Genomic DNA, 16,031 nt, shown 5'->3' with positions numbered 1-16,031 from the left:
GGACTCTGCAACGCCCCGGATACATTTGAATGGCTGATGGAGCGTGTGTTAAAAGTGCTGCAGTGGAAGTCGTGCCTCATATACCTGGATGACATCATAGTCATGGGACGCAACTTCGACAGTTTTGCTCTGGTCACAGACAGAGTGCGTGCGGCATCGGTGGCGTCCTTTCTCAGGAAATCGACGGACAGGAAAAAGTCATCGGGTACTACAGCCGGACATTGTCGAAGCCTGAGAGGAATTACTGTGTGACGAGGAGAGAGCTGCTTGCAGTCCTTGAGAGCGTTAAACACTACCACAAATACCTATATGACCAGCATTTCCTGCTGAGGACCGACCACGCTGCTCTCCAATGGTTGCTGCAGTTTAAGAATCCGGAAGGTCAACTAGCCCGTTGGATCGAGAGGCTCCATAGTTATGATTTCAGAATCGAGCACAGAAAAGGCGGAAAATACGGTAATGCTTATGCCCTGTCTCGTCGGCCATGCAAGGTAGAATGCAGGCATTGCTCAATAGCTGAGAATAAAGAGAATATCGTTGATGTCCGACTATTGCAGTTTGAGTCGGGTGAAGACTGGTCGACGGAACAACGAAGAGATCCCATTCTGGGCAAAATAATTTCGGCCATAGAAACGGGCAAGCGACTTAGTCGCAAAGAAATTACCTCCGAAAGCCCTCTTTTAAAATCCTATTGGGCCCAGTGGGACAGTCTACTTATAATAGATGGTTGCTTATATCGCAAATGGGAAAGTGAGGACGGTAAATCTCACCGAACTCGAGACTGGGATGAGCATATTCCAAAGTTTTTACTGGCTTATAGATCGGCCATTCATGATTCCACATCCCGGACCCCAGCCAAAGTTCTGTTCGGAAATGATTAAAGCTACCTGGCGATTTGATATTCGGTGCTACCCCAAACGACGATGTGAACCAAGATGAAGACAGTCAAAACTCTTTTTGTAAAGTCCACGATGCAGTTCGCCATCGAATAAAAATGGTTAGCAACCGCATGAAGGCAAGGTACGATCGAGCGGCAAATACCGATGGGTTTCAAGAAGGGCAACTGGTACTATTGTTCAACCCACAACGAAAGGAAGGACTATGCCCCAAATTGCAAACGCACTGGGAAGGACCCTACAAGATTGTCACGAAAATAAATGATGTGGTTTATCGCATCCAGAGGAGCGACAGTCCCAGGTCGAAGATGAAAGTTGTACATTTGGAGCGGCTGGCCCCCTGCGGAACGGGAACTGTGCCTATTCAATTCTTGTTAAACGTCATCATTGATGATCGCTTAATTCCTCTTTCTTTGTTACTCCCTCGCCTGTATATGTGTTGTTGTTATTGTTCACTCAATGTAAGTTTGTATGTGTGTGTTGCATTGGTAGATTGTTCGTAATCTAGGTGTTACCAGATCGTCTAGAAACTCCTGTAGCGACAGGCAAGGCTCATTTAAATAGGGGAAATGGAAAGGCAGTTAGTCAGTTGTGAATCAGATTGCGAATTGAAACAGTCAAGTAACGTAACGTGCAAAGTAAAGTTGTGTCAATAAAATCATTGTAATAATCGTAATCAGAAAGAACCCGCGTTTTATTTAGTACGAACTGTATTGGGAAATAAAACAACGTCTACACGGGATTAAGTAAAATCCAAGAACGTAACAATATATAAAAATAATAAAAAATTACTCTACCATGTTATAGTGGCACTTATTATTACAATAAAATTAATTAGCAATAAATTATAATTTATACAACTGGTATCACAAGAAGGGTGGGATCTACTCATGTATCTGTAATAATAAAATTCATTTTACAATATTAATTAAAAGATAGAAAAACAGGATGGGGTCTACTCAAATAAATGCTACAGGGAGTATTATTAATTCTGGTTTAAAAAAATAGAGAGTATCTTACAAAATTTAATTATATAGGATGGGGTCTACTCAATCAATATATAGGGAACCAGGAAAAAAAATCAACATAATTTTGTGAAATGTTGGCTTTTATTTTTCCTATATTCCCAAATTTGCCGACTATGGAAAAATTTAGTATCGGCGTTTAATTTTTTCTGGACTGGTTTTAGTACCAGGAATTTCTAATTTCCTTCAATTTTCTAATGGGGAAATTTGAACCAGCAAATAGTTTTCCATTTTTCAACGCATTCAGAAAATTAAAAAATATTGTGTTTTGGAAATAACTCAAATTTATTGATATTTCGTATGTTTTGTTTACATTTTTCGACATACCAAACTGACACTAGTCTTAGTCTGCTTTTCCACAGGCAAATTTTTATTTGGCAAATACTGAGTTTGTAGGCGAGAGGGGTGCGAGGGAGAAAAACAAAAATTTACCTGTTCAGAATTTGCCGTACACGCAAATTCTTCTTTGCTATGTTCGTTGAAAACAGTTTTTTTGACATTTCCTTTTAAACCTATTCGCTTTACTGACACACAGCCGGCTTTTGTTTACAAACCTGTTGCTTTAATTTGTGCAAGTGAAATTTAATTTTTAATTTTTGCAATTTATATAATAAAATATATAAAATATTAAAAAAATCTTTAAAATGCAAACACTTTTGACTTTTATTTTCTTTCTTTTGTATTTGATTTGCAAATTTGGCAAAGAAAAATTTGCTAATGGAAAAGCAAGCGAAAATTTCAAAAGAGAAAACAAAAAATTTGCCAAATAAAAATCTGCCTGTGGGAAAGCAGACTTACATACAATAACAATTTTCTATGTGGTTGTTGTTGAAGTGTATTTGTCAAGGAGTCAATAAAGGAAAATAAAAATAAATTATAAAATTTGTGTGTTTTTAAAGTTGATTTTTTAACATTCCAAACAAGCACGGCATTCCAAAAATATTTTCATTGGTGTAATTTTAATTTTCACTTTCAAATTGCAAACAAATAACAAACATTTAGATCATAATTAAAGGTATGTTCAACAAATTAGCATGTATTTCTGGATTTAGTTAATCGAGTCGATTTAAAATGGTATATGCAAATGTACTTTAATGAAGAGCGATGGTTTTATATAATGGAACGCCATGAACTAGTTAACTACAATACCACATTGACAAAAGAGCTGCATTTAGTTCCGATCGTTCCCTTTGCGAAACTTGTCGTTCCCTTTTGAACTTGTTTTCTCCGGGGACAACACAACGTTACACTATACCGCACAAAAGTAAACAACATAGTAACATGACTGAAGAAGCAAAAGATTACACCGAATATACGTTGGAAAATGATTCCGAATTACGTTTTGAAATAGAAGATAAAGATGCCAAAGTTCAGGTTATGGTAAGTGACCACCTTTCCATTCTGGAACAGATTTCTAATGTTGCATTTTACAGCTGTTTTCCGGGTTTGCTGAGATGTTTGGCACCGAACTGGTAAAGAAGAAAAAATATAACTTCGGCTGTGGTGCCAAGGTGGCTATATTCACATATCAAGGCTGTGTGTTACATCTGTGGGGTAAAACGGATGTCAGCTATATATCTAAGGAGACACCAATGGTTCAGTACTTAAATTGTCATGCTGCATTGGAACAGTTACGGACACAGGCCGAAGAAAAAGACGAACGGGGACCTATTGCAATGATAGTGGGTCCGACGGATGTGGGAAAAAGTACTTTATGTAGAATTTTACTAAACTATGCTGTACGTTTGGGTCGTCGGCCGTTGTATGCGGACACAGATGTGGGCCAAGGTGCTCTGTCAATACCGGGCACCATCGGAACAATATTGGTTGAAAGGCCGGCAAGCATTGAAGATGGTTTAACAATGACAGCACCATTGGTGTATCATTTTGGTTATAAGACTCCATCGGGAAATAATACATTATACAAGGCGGTAGTTAGTAAAATGGCCGATGTTACATTGGAATCGATGAATGTTAATAAGAAGAGTAAGCATTGCCAATTTCAGGTATTTTGGTCATAATAGTGATTATTGGGTTCTCATTATTAATTCGGACATTTTGGTAATTTTTAGCTAAACATTCTGGAATTATTATAAACACCTGTGGATGGGTGAAAGGTGATGGCTATGCTATTCTGGCTCACACAGCCCAAGCCTTCGAGGTCAATGCTGTGTTTGTACTCGACCAAGAACGTTTATATAATGAACTCTTACGGGATATGCCATCTTTCGTGCGCGTGGTACTGTTGCCCAAAAGCGGTGGTGTTGTAGAACGCAGTAAAGAACAGAGGGCGGAAGCTAGAGATCAAAGAATAAAGGAATATTTTTATGGTTCAAAAACACCGTTTTATCCATTCTCATTTGAAGTGAAATTTGCAGATTTGAAATTATATAAAATCGGGGCTCCTCCGTTGCCCGATTCTTGTATGCCAATTGGCATGAAGGTATGTAAGCATAATCTGTCATTTTAAATAAAAATTATATATTATCATGAAATAAACCTAAGTTGTTGGAATCAAGACTCAAAAGACTATAAACAAATTTTAAGAATCGAAATACTTAACTAATATTTTCTTGTAGGCTGAAGATAATAAGACGAAATTGGTTGCTGTAACTCCCTCACCCTCACTTCTTCATCATATTTTGGCAGTGAGCTTTGCAGAATCTAACGAAGACGACGTTATTGGTACAAACGTGGCGGGATTTGTATGCGTGTAAGTAAACTAGAAATTAAATGAAAAAAGTGGCATCGATAACATTTCATTCTTTCAGAACGGATGTTGATATGGAACGACAAGCAATAACCATTCTATCTCCTCAGCCTCGCCCCTTACCGAATACACTACTATTGTTATCAGATTTACAATTTATGGATAGTCATGCGTAACAAAACATGTATTATCATATTGTTTATTAAAAAATAAGTTATGCCTTAAAATCTTAACACTAAATGTATATTTTTCTTTCAATCACAAAATCCAGTTACGCATTGGGTGGTTTTTGTACTTTTGCCAATTCAGTTTTGAATTTTGCGATAGTCTCTCTGGCCAATTTCAGTTTATCCTTTAAAGTGTTTATTTCTCCTTTCACTTTCTGCTTTACGTCAATAATATTTTCCAAAGTCTTTTGTTTCTTTGTCTCAACTGAAAGTGGGCAAAGTTATCGAATTATATAGCGAACAAATAAACACATTTCCATTTGAATTAACTTACAATCGGTATCGTGCGTATAAGGACCACTTGTCAATGGCTGAACGTTCATTAGGAAATGTTGCATTAATTGTGTGGGTTCCTGAAAGACAATCTCCTCATACGATTCAGATACTAAACCCTTTTTGGGATCCATTGTTGTTGTTGAAAGTTCACCATCCACAATGGGTGATTGGAACAATTTTAATATGTGATAGCATGTAACAGGCCGTTCGGTGGGATCGTGAAAGTAGATCTTGATGACAACCTCAAATTCACCCCAGCCGGTTTCAGTTATCTCGTATGGCGGTTTGGTAACAATACGATTGGGATTCGCATAACTTTCATGCAATTTAAAGTGGACTTTCTTTACATAAACAGACATATCCTCATTGTGGTATGGTTTCACATAAACCTTCCACTGATGCGTGTGACCATCTTCTTCACGCTTTTTACCAAACGACCGAGCAATATTTCCATAAACAATAGGTTTCACAATGGTCAAACCTTTTACTCGGCCTCCAGAATCTGGACCAAAATCCGTTGGTATATTTAAACTATTCATTGTTTAAAGATTTCAGGTTTTTTTCGTTTAATAAACACACAAAAATAAACAAATGATGCTGTTCCCCCTCTCTGCTAGAGTTGTGTTATTCGTGAATGAACTTGTTCACATGAAGTATTCACAGAATGGAATGATCGGAACAAATTCCAGCACAGAAAGTAGTCTCATTTGAGAATTTGAAGTTGGCAACCTTTATCATACTGGAAATGAACGTCCACACCACTATCAATGAAGCTAAATTTGAGACAATCTGTCATACAAAGGTAATAGTGCCATACACCGCTTAATATAAATTTAATTTTATTTATTTATTGACAATAATGAACAATCCTTGTTGTTTAATTGAAAAATGTTAATTTATGCCATGTACAGACGAGCGTTGTTCGCTCTCTCATTCGTTGTTCGACCCTTAATTATGAAGTAATTACTTAGTTCCCCATACAAAATTTTCTGAGCGAACACCTACTTTTGTACGTTGTTCAATTCGAATCACTCTCTGAATAACGAAGAAATTTGTCCCATCCCTAACAATTGAGAGTATTTATCGAAAATAAATTAATTTTGACAGCTTGAAAATATTTATCAAATTTTCAAACTTTTTCAGTCAAATTGAAAATGATGAATGAAAAGTAAAAAATTGTCTACGAAAATTGTATGCAGAAAGATCTAAATTTAGTTGTCTAGATAATGCAATATGCATTTCTTTCCCATTTGTTCTAATTAGCGTACAAAACAAGAAACAAATGTGGGGCCACCCAAAAAAAAAACTCTCCAATTTTTTATATGTGACATTTGAATTGAGAAAATATAAAAATTTATGAAAACAACAATATTTTCAGAAAAAATGGAAAACATGAATTAAAAGTTAATAGATATGGGTTCATACTATAGTCAGGAGAAAGAGAATTATTTTTTCTATTTAGATCAACATGTGATTCATGCAAATATGTTACAATTTTGGTGTAAAACAAGAAACAAAAATTTTGAAAAAAATAAACTCTAATGACATGAATTAAGAATAGTGTTGTATGAACGGGTTAATTCATGTACGTAATTCTGAGAGCGAACTACGTTGTTCGAATGCCCGTCAGAACATGGCATTAAACATATCTGTACACCGTAGTATTAAAGCAGTCCATACGTCACGCTTGCATTTAAAACACTACAATCACTGCAGCCAACATAAACACTGTAAACGTCAATCGTAGTTGGCATTTATTTTCTCTTAAATTCTCTCAAAACCAATTTGAACGGCGTTGCGAGTAGACGTGTGTGATACGTGCTGGATAAAAAACGAGGAAAACCTCTGAAAATCGTCAATTTATTCCGTGGAATTTTTCTGCGGAAACAAGTTTACATACATAATTGGACGGTAAAATGAAAGTTATTCTATAACTTCGTGAAAAGTCGATTCAATTTTCCACCAAAATATCAATTCGAAACTACAACAAATTTTCAACACTTGCTACTCGGTGCGTGTTTGAGCTGTGTATGTGTGTACATTCTTTCGACAACGACGTTCCATAATTGGAAATATTAACTTAACTACACATATTGCAACAAAATAGAAGAAAAAAAGAATATATATTTATTTTAATTTGTTATTTATAGCGCAAAAGAAAGCGAGCAACAATAAAACTAAACAAATGTTTGTTTAATGTTGAAAATATAAGATATTTGTGTTTACGTGAGCCAACGAACAACGAAGGTAGTGATTTAAAAAATAGAAAAATACCACCTATAGCTGCTGCAACAATACAAGAAAAATAGAAAAGTGTGGATAAGAGGCGATTTCCAATATGAGGAACAAATTATTGGCAGCTTTGCTGCTGTGCTTTAATATATTTTCATTTTCCTCCTTGGGAAATGTTAAAGCTGGTAAGTTGTTCTTATTGTATTTAAGCTGGAATTAATTTCATCTATTTTTGGGCGTGTTCTCCATGATTGTTCATTCATTGTTATGAGTTGTCAAAGTGGTGCTTCATTGACACTTGTTTTTACGAAAGAGAAGCTTGGTCAATTGAAGAGTGTTGATCTTTCTTGTTGTTGGAGAGAGAGAGGGAGGCGAACGTAAAATTAGTTTCTCTCGTTCTCTATTTTTTGTTTTGTTTTGATCAAGAAAATTAGCTTGGTTTAATATGCGATTAAGTGATGCTACAGTAACGTTTTTTTCGTAAAAAATAGACATTTAGCCGTGTTGTTGTCAAAGAAAAATATACTAAGGGTCATTTTTCATATTTTACGAATAAATAGCTAATTATATAGTTTCGTTTATTTGTACGCCAAAGGTATTTCTCAAACTTTAATCGCGTTTTTCTCGAAACAGTATTTTAACGATTGGGAGGCAGAAAAATTCAAAAACTTAATGCAATCAGTTCCAAATTTGAACACGTTATTCTGGACCTAGGAAGATCTTCCTTATTTTGTAGCTTGGTTTTTGGCCGCAAATAGGCAATTTTTTTCCAAATCCTAGAAAGGTGAGAATGTGGGTATTATAGTTCGCAACGCATTTTATTAGATTCGAGAAAGGCTTATGGATGAATTTAAACAACTAATTCATGGTCCAAATATCAGGTCATCCAGGTCATGAGTAGAGTTGCCATCATCGATTTTGCAAATCAGACTACCTTATTTGATGTAAAAATTTATAACATTTTGATATTCTGATCTGGGACAGACGAACATGTGATACTTATATCCATGGTTTATTCATAAGGTTAACGGACAAGGCCATCTGAAGTCTTCATTGACTTCAAAATTTATAGTTTAAAGAATAAAAAAAATAAAAAATATATTTATAGGAAAAAATATGCGTGCACAATACTACGATAACGTTTTGGTAAAGATATTTTGAGTTTTTATCCTGTTCCTGGTGTTTATTTTGCGATTAAAGAGTTGACAGCAAGAGAAAACTGACGCATGAATTCGACACCCGTAAACCTTATTTGTAGGCTATGATTATATTTCTATACTATTTCCAGGTCTGCGGATTCCAGAGTCTTTGTTTTTACATACATACACAAATTTCAGAAATAAATTTAAAATGAAATTTATTTGCCCAAAAACCAGGTAATCCAAAAGGCGAACTCATTCAAAAGTAAAACTCTGCATCTGTATCTATTGTCAAACATAGTACTTTGAGCGTAATCCTATTTGGAAATTATTGTTTCCACATATTTAAGCGCGTACAAATTGTTCACCTAGACAATTCATTTGCTTTTTTCCAAGATTTGAAATATATTTTTATATTTTAAAAAATTTATTTTGGTATTAAAAATCCGTTTCGCCATTTTCGTAACAACAGCCTTACCTAAAATTCAACTAGCTCGTTCGATGTTTTTTCACCACAAAAGTAGAACACATGTATTTATATGAATGTTACCGAAATACACAGCTTACTTCTTGTTATTCTCTTCAGGTTATCCTACTTTGTGTTACTGTACTATGCACGATACCATTTTCTTTTTGCTACCATGACTTCAAATGTAGCAACATATATTTTCCAAATGTATATAATATTAACCCTACGGTCAATAACCAAAAAAGTATACGTAGATCAATAACCGTGGTACATTTGTACCCATCCAAAGATAGCTCTGTAACTCATTAACAAATTGGACTATAGTGAGGTTTTTTGTTTTAAATTAGTCTATTCGGATCTGATCTAAATATAGGAACTCAAAATTATATATATTAAAATAATATATATTTTAATCTATGCATAAATGATAATCTATCTAAAACAATCATAGTAAATTCGTTATAGCTTTCGAATGGGTTAAGCTTTTTTAGTTATTTTTTTAATGGCACCTTATTTAGGTTCCCTCAACCCCTGTGGAAATTTTTGTGGCCCCAGATGACATAGGGCCATCAGGGCGACTTGTGGAAATCAGAAACTACATTGGTTTTCCTTTGGTATACAGGGATTAAAACAATTATTATTGCCAATTATTCACATTTTATGAGTATAGTGATTGTGATTGGCGCATTTTTAACATTATTTAATACTTTAAAACATTATTTAGTAATAGTTTATACATGTACGCCAAATTATAGAAAATTATAGAAAAAGTTTCAGGCCCAGTATGAAGAATAATTGGAGAATTACGGACAATAATCATTGTTTTTGTCCCTGTATACAAGGGAAAACCAGGGTAGTTTCTGATTTCCACAAGTCGCCCTGATGGCCCCATGTTGTCTAGGGCCACAAAAATTTGCAGAGGGGTTGAGGAACACCTAAATAAGATCCCAATAAAAAAATAACTAAAAAAGCTTAACCCATTCGAATGGTATAACGAATTCACTATGATTGTTTTAGATAGATTATCATTTAGGCACGGATTAAAATATATATTATTTTAATATATATATATATATATATAATTTTGAGTTCCTACATCTAGATCAGATCCGAATAGATTAATTTAAAACAAAAAACCTCACGATAGTCCAATTTTTTAATGAGTTACAGAGCTATCTTTGGATGGGTACAAATGTACCACGGTTATTGATCTACGTAGGTAATAACTTTAAAAAATTTTAAAAATTATATATATGGAAATTTTTTATAATTTTTTTCTTCGATTATGTGTGAAAATTCCTCAAGAATCATTCCTCAAAATTTGATTCAAATATATCCATTATTAAAAATTTTACAGCATTTTTATTCAAAAAAAGGTACAAATGTACCCGGTTATTGACCGTAGGGTTAAAGAACACTTTTTTGAAGATTTTTTTTAATATTTTTTCAGGCAATATGTTTGACCTTTACCAATAGAATATACTTACGCTTACCACACAATGCCTAAGATCTTTGAAACAGTGTTATTTATATTTCCTCCCACCGTGTCTATTTCTAAATATCAGAAAAATACACCTGGTAAGGCATACACAAAACCACTGTTCTTGTTGGAAATGAAATACGCCTTTTTACTAGGAAAACCGCTAAATTATCATTTTTGTTTGGCATCACTTATACGAGTGTCTGTCAATATTCTCTTTCCAAAGCTAGACTCGAAATGAAATTCTCATTCTCTCCCAATAAATATGTATTGGGTTAGCGGGAAGAGTGAACGAACGAATCGAATGAACAAAACAAAATGATAAAAACAACGCCTAGAGTCGACTTTTAAATACTTCATACATCGTGGGTCATTCCATAGAACTATTTAATTGTTAACAAATAAAGGAATGTTAAGCTGTGGGATACATTAACTCTCTTTGAAGGGGTAATTCAATTAATTAATAATGTAAGTACATATGTGTTGTAGGCTTTAGGAGAAGGAGGAGACATATATATGTGTTTGACATTTACACAACCAACGACCATGTTATTGCCTATTTGAATGATTCATTCAAAGAACATTTAAAAATTGAAATTGCTCGGATAAAGACAATAATTTTTTTTTCTTAAAAAAAATTAAGTAATCGATTTAAAATCATCAATATTTTGTCTAAAAAGTTTGCTATCGTGATATAATTATTTTGGCAAATTTGGAATGATTATGTTGGTGATTTTTCGAATTAGTGTATTTTCATTAAAAATTGTTAAAGGGTAAATGTTCATAATGTCGGCATGTACCAGTACTCGGCATCTTTTGTATATAACTTAAAATAACTAAAAAATCCTTTCACTAAATATGAAATATCGTAATCTATTTCTATTTAAGTTGATTTTTTACGCAGTAATTTAGGTTTTTTTTTCAATGTGATTATTTTACCAGTAGCGAAAATTCATTTTTCTTAAGAAAAAAATAATGAACACGCCGATTTTCAAAGATTCGTAACTAGATATACCCATGGATCCTTTAAAGAATAAGCATAGAAACATTTTCTATTCTAGGTCGATTTATGCATGTCCATCTGTCAGGTAGCATTTATTAATGTAAAAATTGGTTCAGATGCAAATATTGCTCCTATATATATTTTCGACAAACTTCATGTTAATTGTGCGGCAAATAATGAACTGGTGTCCAATTGAGATAAAATTTTGAACAACGCTCTGTGTTGTAGCATAATGAATCGTTTGTTTTAAATCGATTCACATAATTTTGTCCCATTGCACAAAAATGACCTTAAATATGCCCTAATGAAATGAAATTTGGCATAGGTTTACGAGGACATGTCTGTGGATTGATTACCCATTGTACCAAACTTTAGAGAATTCGGTTGAAAAGGGCGCTTAAGAACCCGAAAATATAGAATGTTAGGGGGTACCGTTATATGGGGGCTACCCATAGAAAAAGTGGACCGATATTTATACTTTTTAGTGGAGACATTTGTTGTTGTAACAGGTTGGCTGTTGATGAAAGTTCTTCCCTGAAAAAAAAACGGAAGAACGAAAAGGAAAATATATTATTTAATTATTAGGAAATCGGATTTGGAGAGGGTAGACGGAGAAACTGTGCCACATCTTTTGGCTTTATACATAAGTCTATAGGCAATAGACTTGTAGGGTCGGACGGACAATTGAATAGATGGTTTGTGTCGTTGTGTGCTGGCAGGAGGGCACCTGTTTAGGGTTCCGGGGACAATGCGCTCTCGATTCGAGTTGAGAACATTGCTGTATCAGGACCTTAGTTGTCCCAGAATTGAACGGGTTCGTATAGGAAGAAGCCTCTCACTCTCCGAAATTGCAGGAGGATGTTGTTATAGGGCTTTTATTGCTGCATTTCCAGTCATTTATGGCTTCGGTGACCGTCAGTTGATGCACGGATTTCGTCGCGTTCGCTATCGACAATCTGTTGATAACCTATGGATTCACCTCGGCGGCACATCCGCCAGGTGAATCTTTCATCACTGTGTGATGGTTGGGATGACACGGCAGATAGCATGTCAGCAGGAACTGCCTAGTCAACAACACATTATGTTGCTTGACTGACATCATATTGGTCTACTGATGGAGGTGATCGACGCTCGTCATCTGGACACATGTTGCAATTCGGAGTGTATTATTTTGAGTTGTTTGCATGAGAACATATAATTTGCTATTGACTAAGGCAAAAAGGAACATACATACATTTCATCTCATAAATCTGTTACACTACTGATGATGCTATGGACATTATGTTTTCTATATTGTTTATTATTTATATATATAAATCATGTTATTATTTAGGGTTAATTATCAACTGAGATTCGTTTCCTTGTGTACACACTAAAATACGAACAATAACGTAATCGGAAGCTTTGAATATTCTAAACAAAGTTATGCATACAGTACACATACCTATAAATATAGCAATTTTGGAAACTTTTATACTTTTGTATACATGTTATGCATTCAAAAATTGCAAATCGCATTTTCTAACTGCAATGTATAGAGTTTGCCATTTGTCAAATATATAAGAGAACGTCAAAAACGTCATAGACAAAGCATCCTTTATTCCTTATTCTATTCATTTCCTTATGAACTGAAAAGCGCATGCGCTAGTAATTATTTGTTTGATTTATACATACCCATCCACCTACCGACATACACTTCTATAAAACACGTGTTTTTTGTCTTCATCCAAAAAACAAGGATTCTGCTGTAGTGATTCGCATCACTCCATATAACCGGCCGGTGGTTAAAGTGTTTATGGTAAAGGGTTGTTGGAGTGCCCTTATCATGTCTTACAAAGTCAAAATGATGGTATCCGAGTTGTTTTGTTATGTCAATATACATTTTATTTTACGGGGGGATGGTGTTATCATATGTGCAGATGTTTTTTTTCATATTATGTAAAGCTACTGAAGGGGAATGGATGTAATTTCTCTTTCTAAATTATGTAGCATTAATTAAATCATGGACAACTATCAAGTCTAATTGATAAAGATAAATAGAGGAGATAACAGATGCTATTTTAAAATTATTCAAGCTTTTCGTTTTGTCAGTTATAGCCATTTATAGTTGTTTGAGGGAACCCCCTATTTTTCTATTTCAAATTTCGAAATTCCCCATTCCTCCACCAGATGTTTCAGTGGCGTCGTACGCCGATGACTGTACGAATTTTTCGTCTGGCGTTAACATTGTCGATGTAAGTGCGAAAATTTGCAACTATTTATCCACCATCACAAACTTCTTCCGGGAGCGCTATCTAAAATTATCAACTGCAAAATCTACTGTGACTCTTTTCTCTTCTTTAGAACTCGACATTTCATTCCGATGACTGTACGAATTTTTCGTCTGGCGTTAACATTGTCGATGTAAGTGTGAAAATTTGCAACTATTTATCCACCATCACAAACTTCTTCCGGGAGCGCTATCTAAAATTATCAACTGCAAAATCTACTGTGACTCTTTTCTCTTCTTTAGAACTCGACATTTCCATTGAAGGTAGGCGCTTCACCATCGTCCATAATCCGAAAATTATTGGGGTGGTTTTCGAGAACCTCATTAATTTATCCTTGCATTCTAACTACATTAACCAGAAGGTGAAAGCTAGGAATAAATTTCTGAAAGCTTTGGCTGGCACCTCCTGGGGCAAGGATAAAAAAACGTTGGTAACGACATACAAAACCGTAGGTCGTTCCATCTGCAATTATGCTGCCCCAGTCTGGACTTCCTTTGCGCCACACAATGGAGATCCTTGCAATCAAGTCAAAATAATGTACTCCGAATTGCAACCGGTTGTGTCCAAGCGTCGATCGCTTACATGAGGAGACTTGACCTGTCAGTCAAGCAACATAATGTGATGTTGACTATATAGATCATGCTGGCATGCTATCTGCCGTGTCATCCTAACCATCACAAAGTGATGGAAGATCCACCTCCGCGACACATCCGACAGGACTTCAGGGACTATCGTGATGGTATCCAGTACGTCATTCCATCGGATGTTAACAGATTGTCGATAGCGAACGCGATGAAATCCGTGCATCAACTGGCGGTCTCCGTAGTCATAAATGCCTCCTACTCCAACATCATCCTGCAATTTCGGGCATTGAGAGATTTCACCTTACGCAAACCCGTTCGATTTTAGCACAACTAAGGTCCGGGTACAGCAATGTGCTATCGGGAGAGCATTGTCCCCGGAATAGGTGCACCCCCAGCCAGCAAAGCCTTCACGACACACACACCATCTATTCAATTGTCCGTCCGGGCCTACAAGTCTATTGCCTATAGACTTATGGCTAAAGCCCTTAGAGGTGGCACAGTTTCTCCGGCTACTCTCTTCAAATCCTAATTAATAAAAGTTATAACATTTTTCTTTTCCTTGTTTCGTTTTATATTAATACTTTTGGGAAAGATCTTGTGCAGGCTCATTGATGAAGAACCTGGATGATCTTTTTTATATTATTCCCAAAACAATTACTGCAATTTTCATTCATGTAAATGGTCCACTGAGGCCATGGGCTGCAATTGTCAATTGCGCGGTTGTATTCTGTCTGCTTTCAAAAATATTGGCGAACCATATTGAAAAGGTATTTCTTAAAGAGTCATAACTTCAAAGTCTCTTCCATTGAATTCGGTAACTGAACCACCCGTACTGTTTTCCAGGGTTCAGGAGTTTTCATTTTGAATTTTCAAATATTCTAATACAAATTAGTTGACAAAATGTTTGCATTTATTTTCCATTCGAATCTACAATACAGAAATCTTTGACGCACCAAACAAACAGCATAATGGTTGCCATTAGAGATACAAATTCAATAATAAACCGAAAACTTTCAACATAAAAACATTTGGTTGTTTGAGAAGCTAACAATGCAGCTATGCTATGTTGAAATATAGCTCTGTTATTTTTTGTTTGTCCTTTTTGGAACAAAATTATATTTGGTGTGTGTGTGGGTTGTGCCATTGCTTTTTTTTGTGCATTGCTGTTTGAAAAAACGCTTCATAACCACCCTTGATTTGAATGCACCACATATGAGATGTGTGCGCGAGACGAAAACCCTCCAATATGCTTGAATTGTATGACAGACTGACTGGTTGGCTGGCTGGCTGGCTGGCTAGCTGACTGACATAAGGTGATGTTGGTTGGCTTTGGCTACTTACTGGCTAAACAAACAAAACAAATAAAAGAAGAATTGGCAATGCGGGTGAATTTCTATTTTTATGTGAAAACCAACCACCCTTTGGGTTCTTCTTATCCCCTGATGAATACTCCAAAACAGGATTTAAAAAGAATTACAAGTGTGTGCACACACTTATGCTCTAGTGTGGTGGAGTGGCGGCACAAAGTAGAACAATGAAAAAAAAAAAACAATAAATATAAATGTTTTCGTCGCCTTCCTGATTTAGTAGGGAGCGAGCGAACAATTCGTGTAATGGATAAAGACTAGGTTTGGTTACTTGAATTCTATATAAATCCAGACATCAATTCAATTTGTTTGTTATTTTCGTTGTTGTTGTTTACTGTTGTCGTTAGGGTGGA

General features: G+C 35.3%; 2 protein-coding genes across 2 annotated transcripts; one reads left to right on the top strand and one right to left on the bottom strand.

Annotated features, from left to right (window-relative positions):
- The first annotated feature begins 3,202 nt into the window (after nt 1-3,202).
- On the top strand, nt 3,203-4,807 carry LOC133323996 (protein CLP1 homolog). The gene is made up of 5 exons (XM_061532894.1): nt 3,203-3,301; nt 3,355-3,907; nt 3,994-4,364; nt 4,501-4,634; nt 4,693-4,807. Exons 1-5 carry the CDS (start codon nt 3,203-3,205, stop codon nt 4,805-4,807), a joined length of 1,272 nt encoding a protein of 423 aa, XP_061388878.1.
- A 95-nt stretch (nt 4,808-4,902) lies between these two features.
- LOC133324001 (YEATS domain-containing protein 4) lies at nt 4,903-5,673 on the bottom strand. Its single transcript, XM_061532898.1, has 2 exons — nt 5,133-5,673; nt 4,903-5,063 (listed from the first exon to the last, which is right to left on the bottom strand). Exons 1-2 carry the CDS (start codon nt 5,671-5,673, stop codon nt 4,903-4,905), a joined length of 702 nt encoding a protein of 233 aa, XP_061388882.1.
- Nucleotides 5,674-16,031: the final 10,358 nt, after the last annotated feature.

Source organism: Musca vetustissima, unplaced genomic scaffold (genome assembly GCF_032173495.1).
Source record: "Musca vetustissima isolate MV318-11 ecotype Yass unplaced genomic scaffold, APGP_CSIRO_Mvet_v1 utg47448, whole genome shotgun sequence".
Lineage (NCBI taxonomy): Eukaryota > Metazoa > Arthropoda > Insecta > Diptera > Muscidae > Musca > Musca vetustissima.
This window is presented reverse-complemented; position numbering and strand designations above follow the sequence as displayed.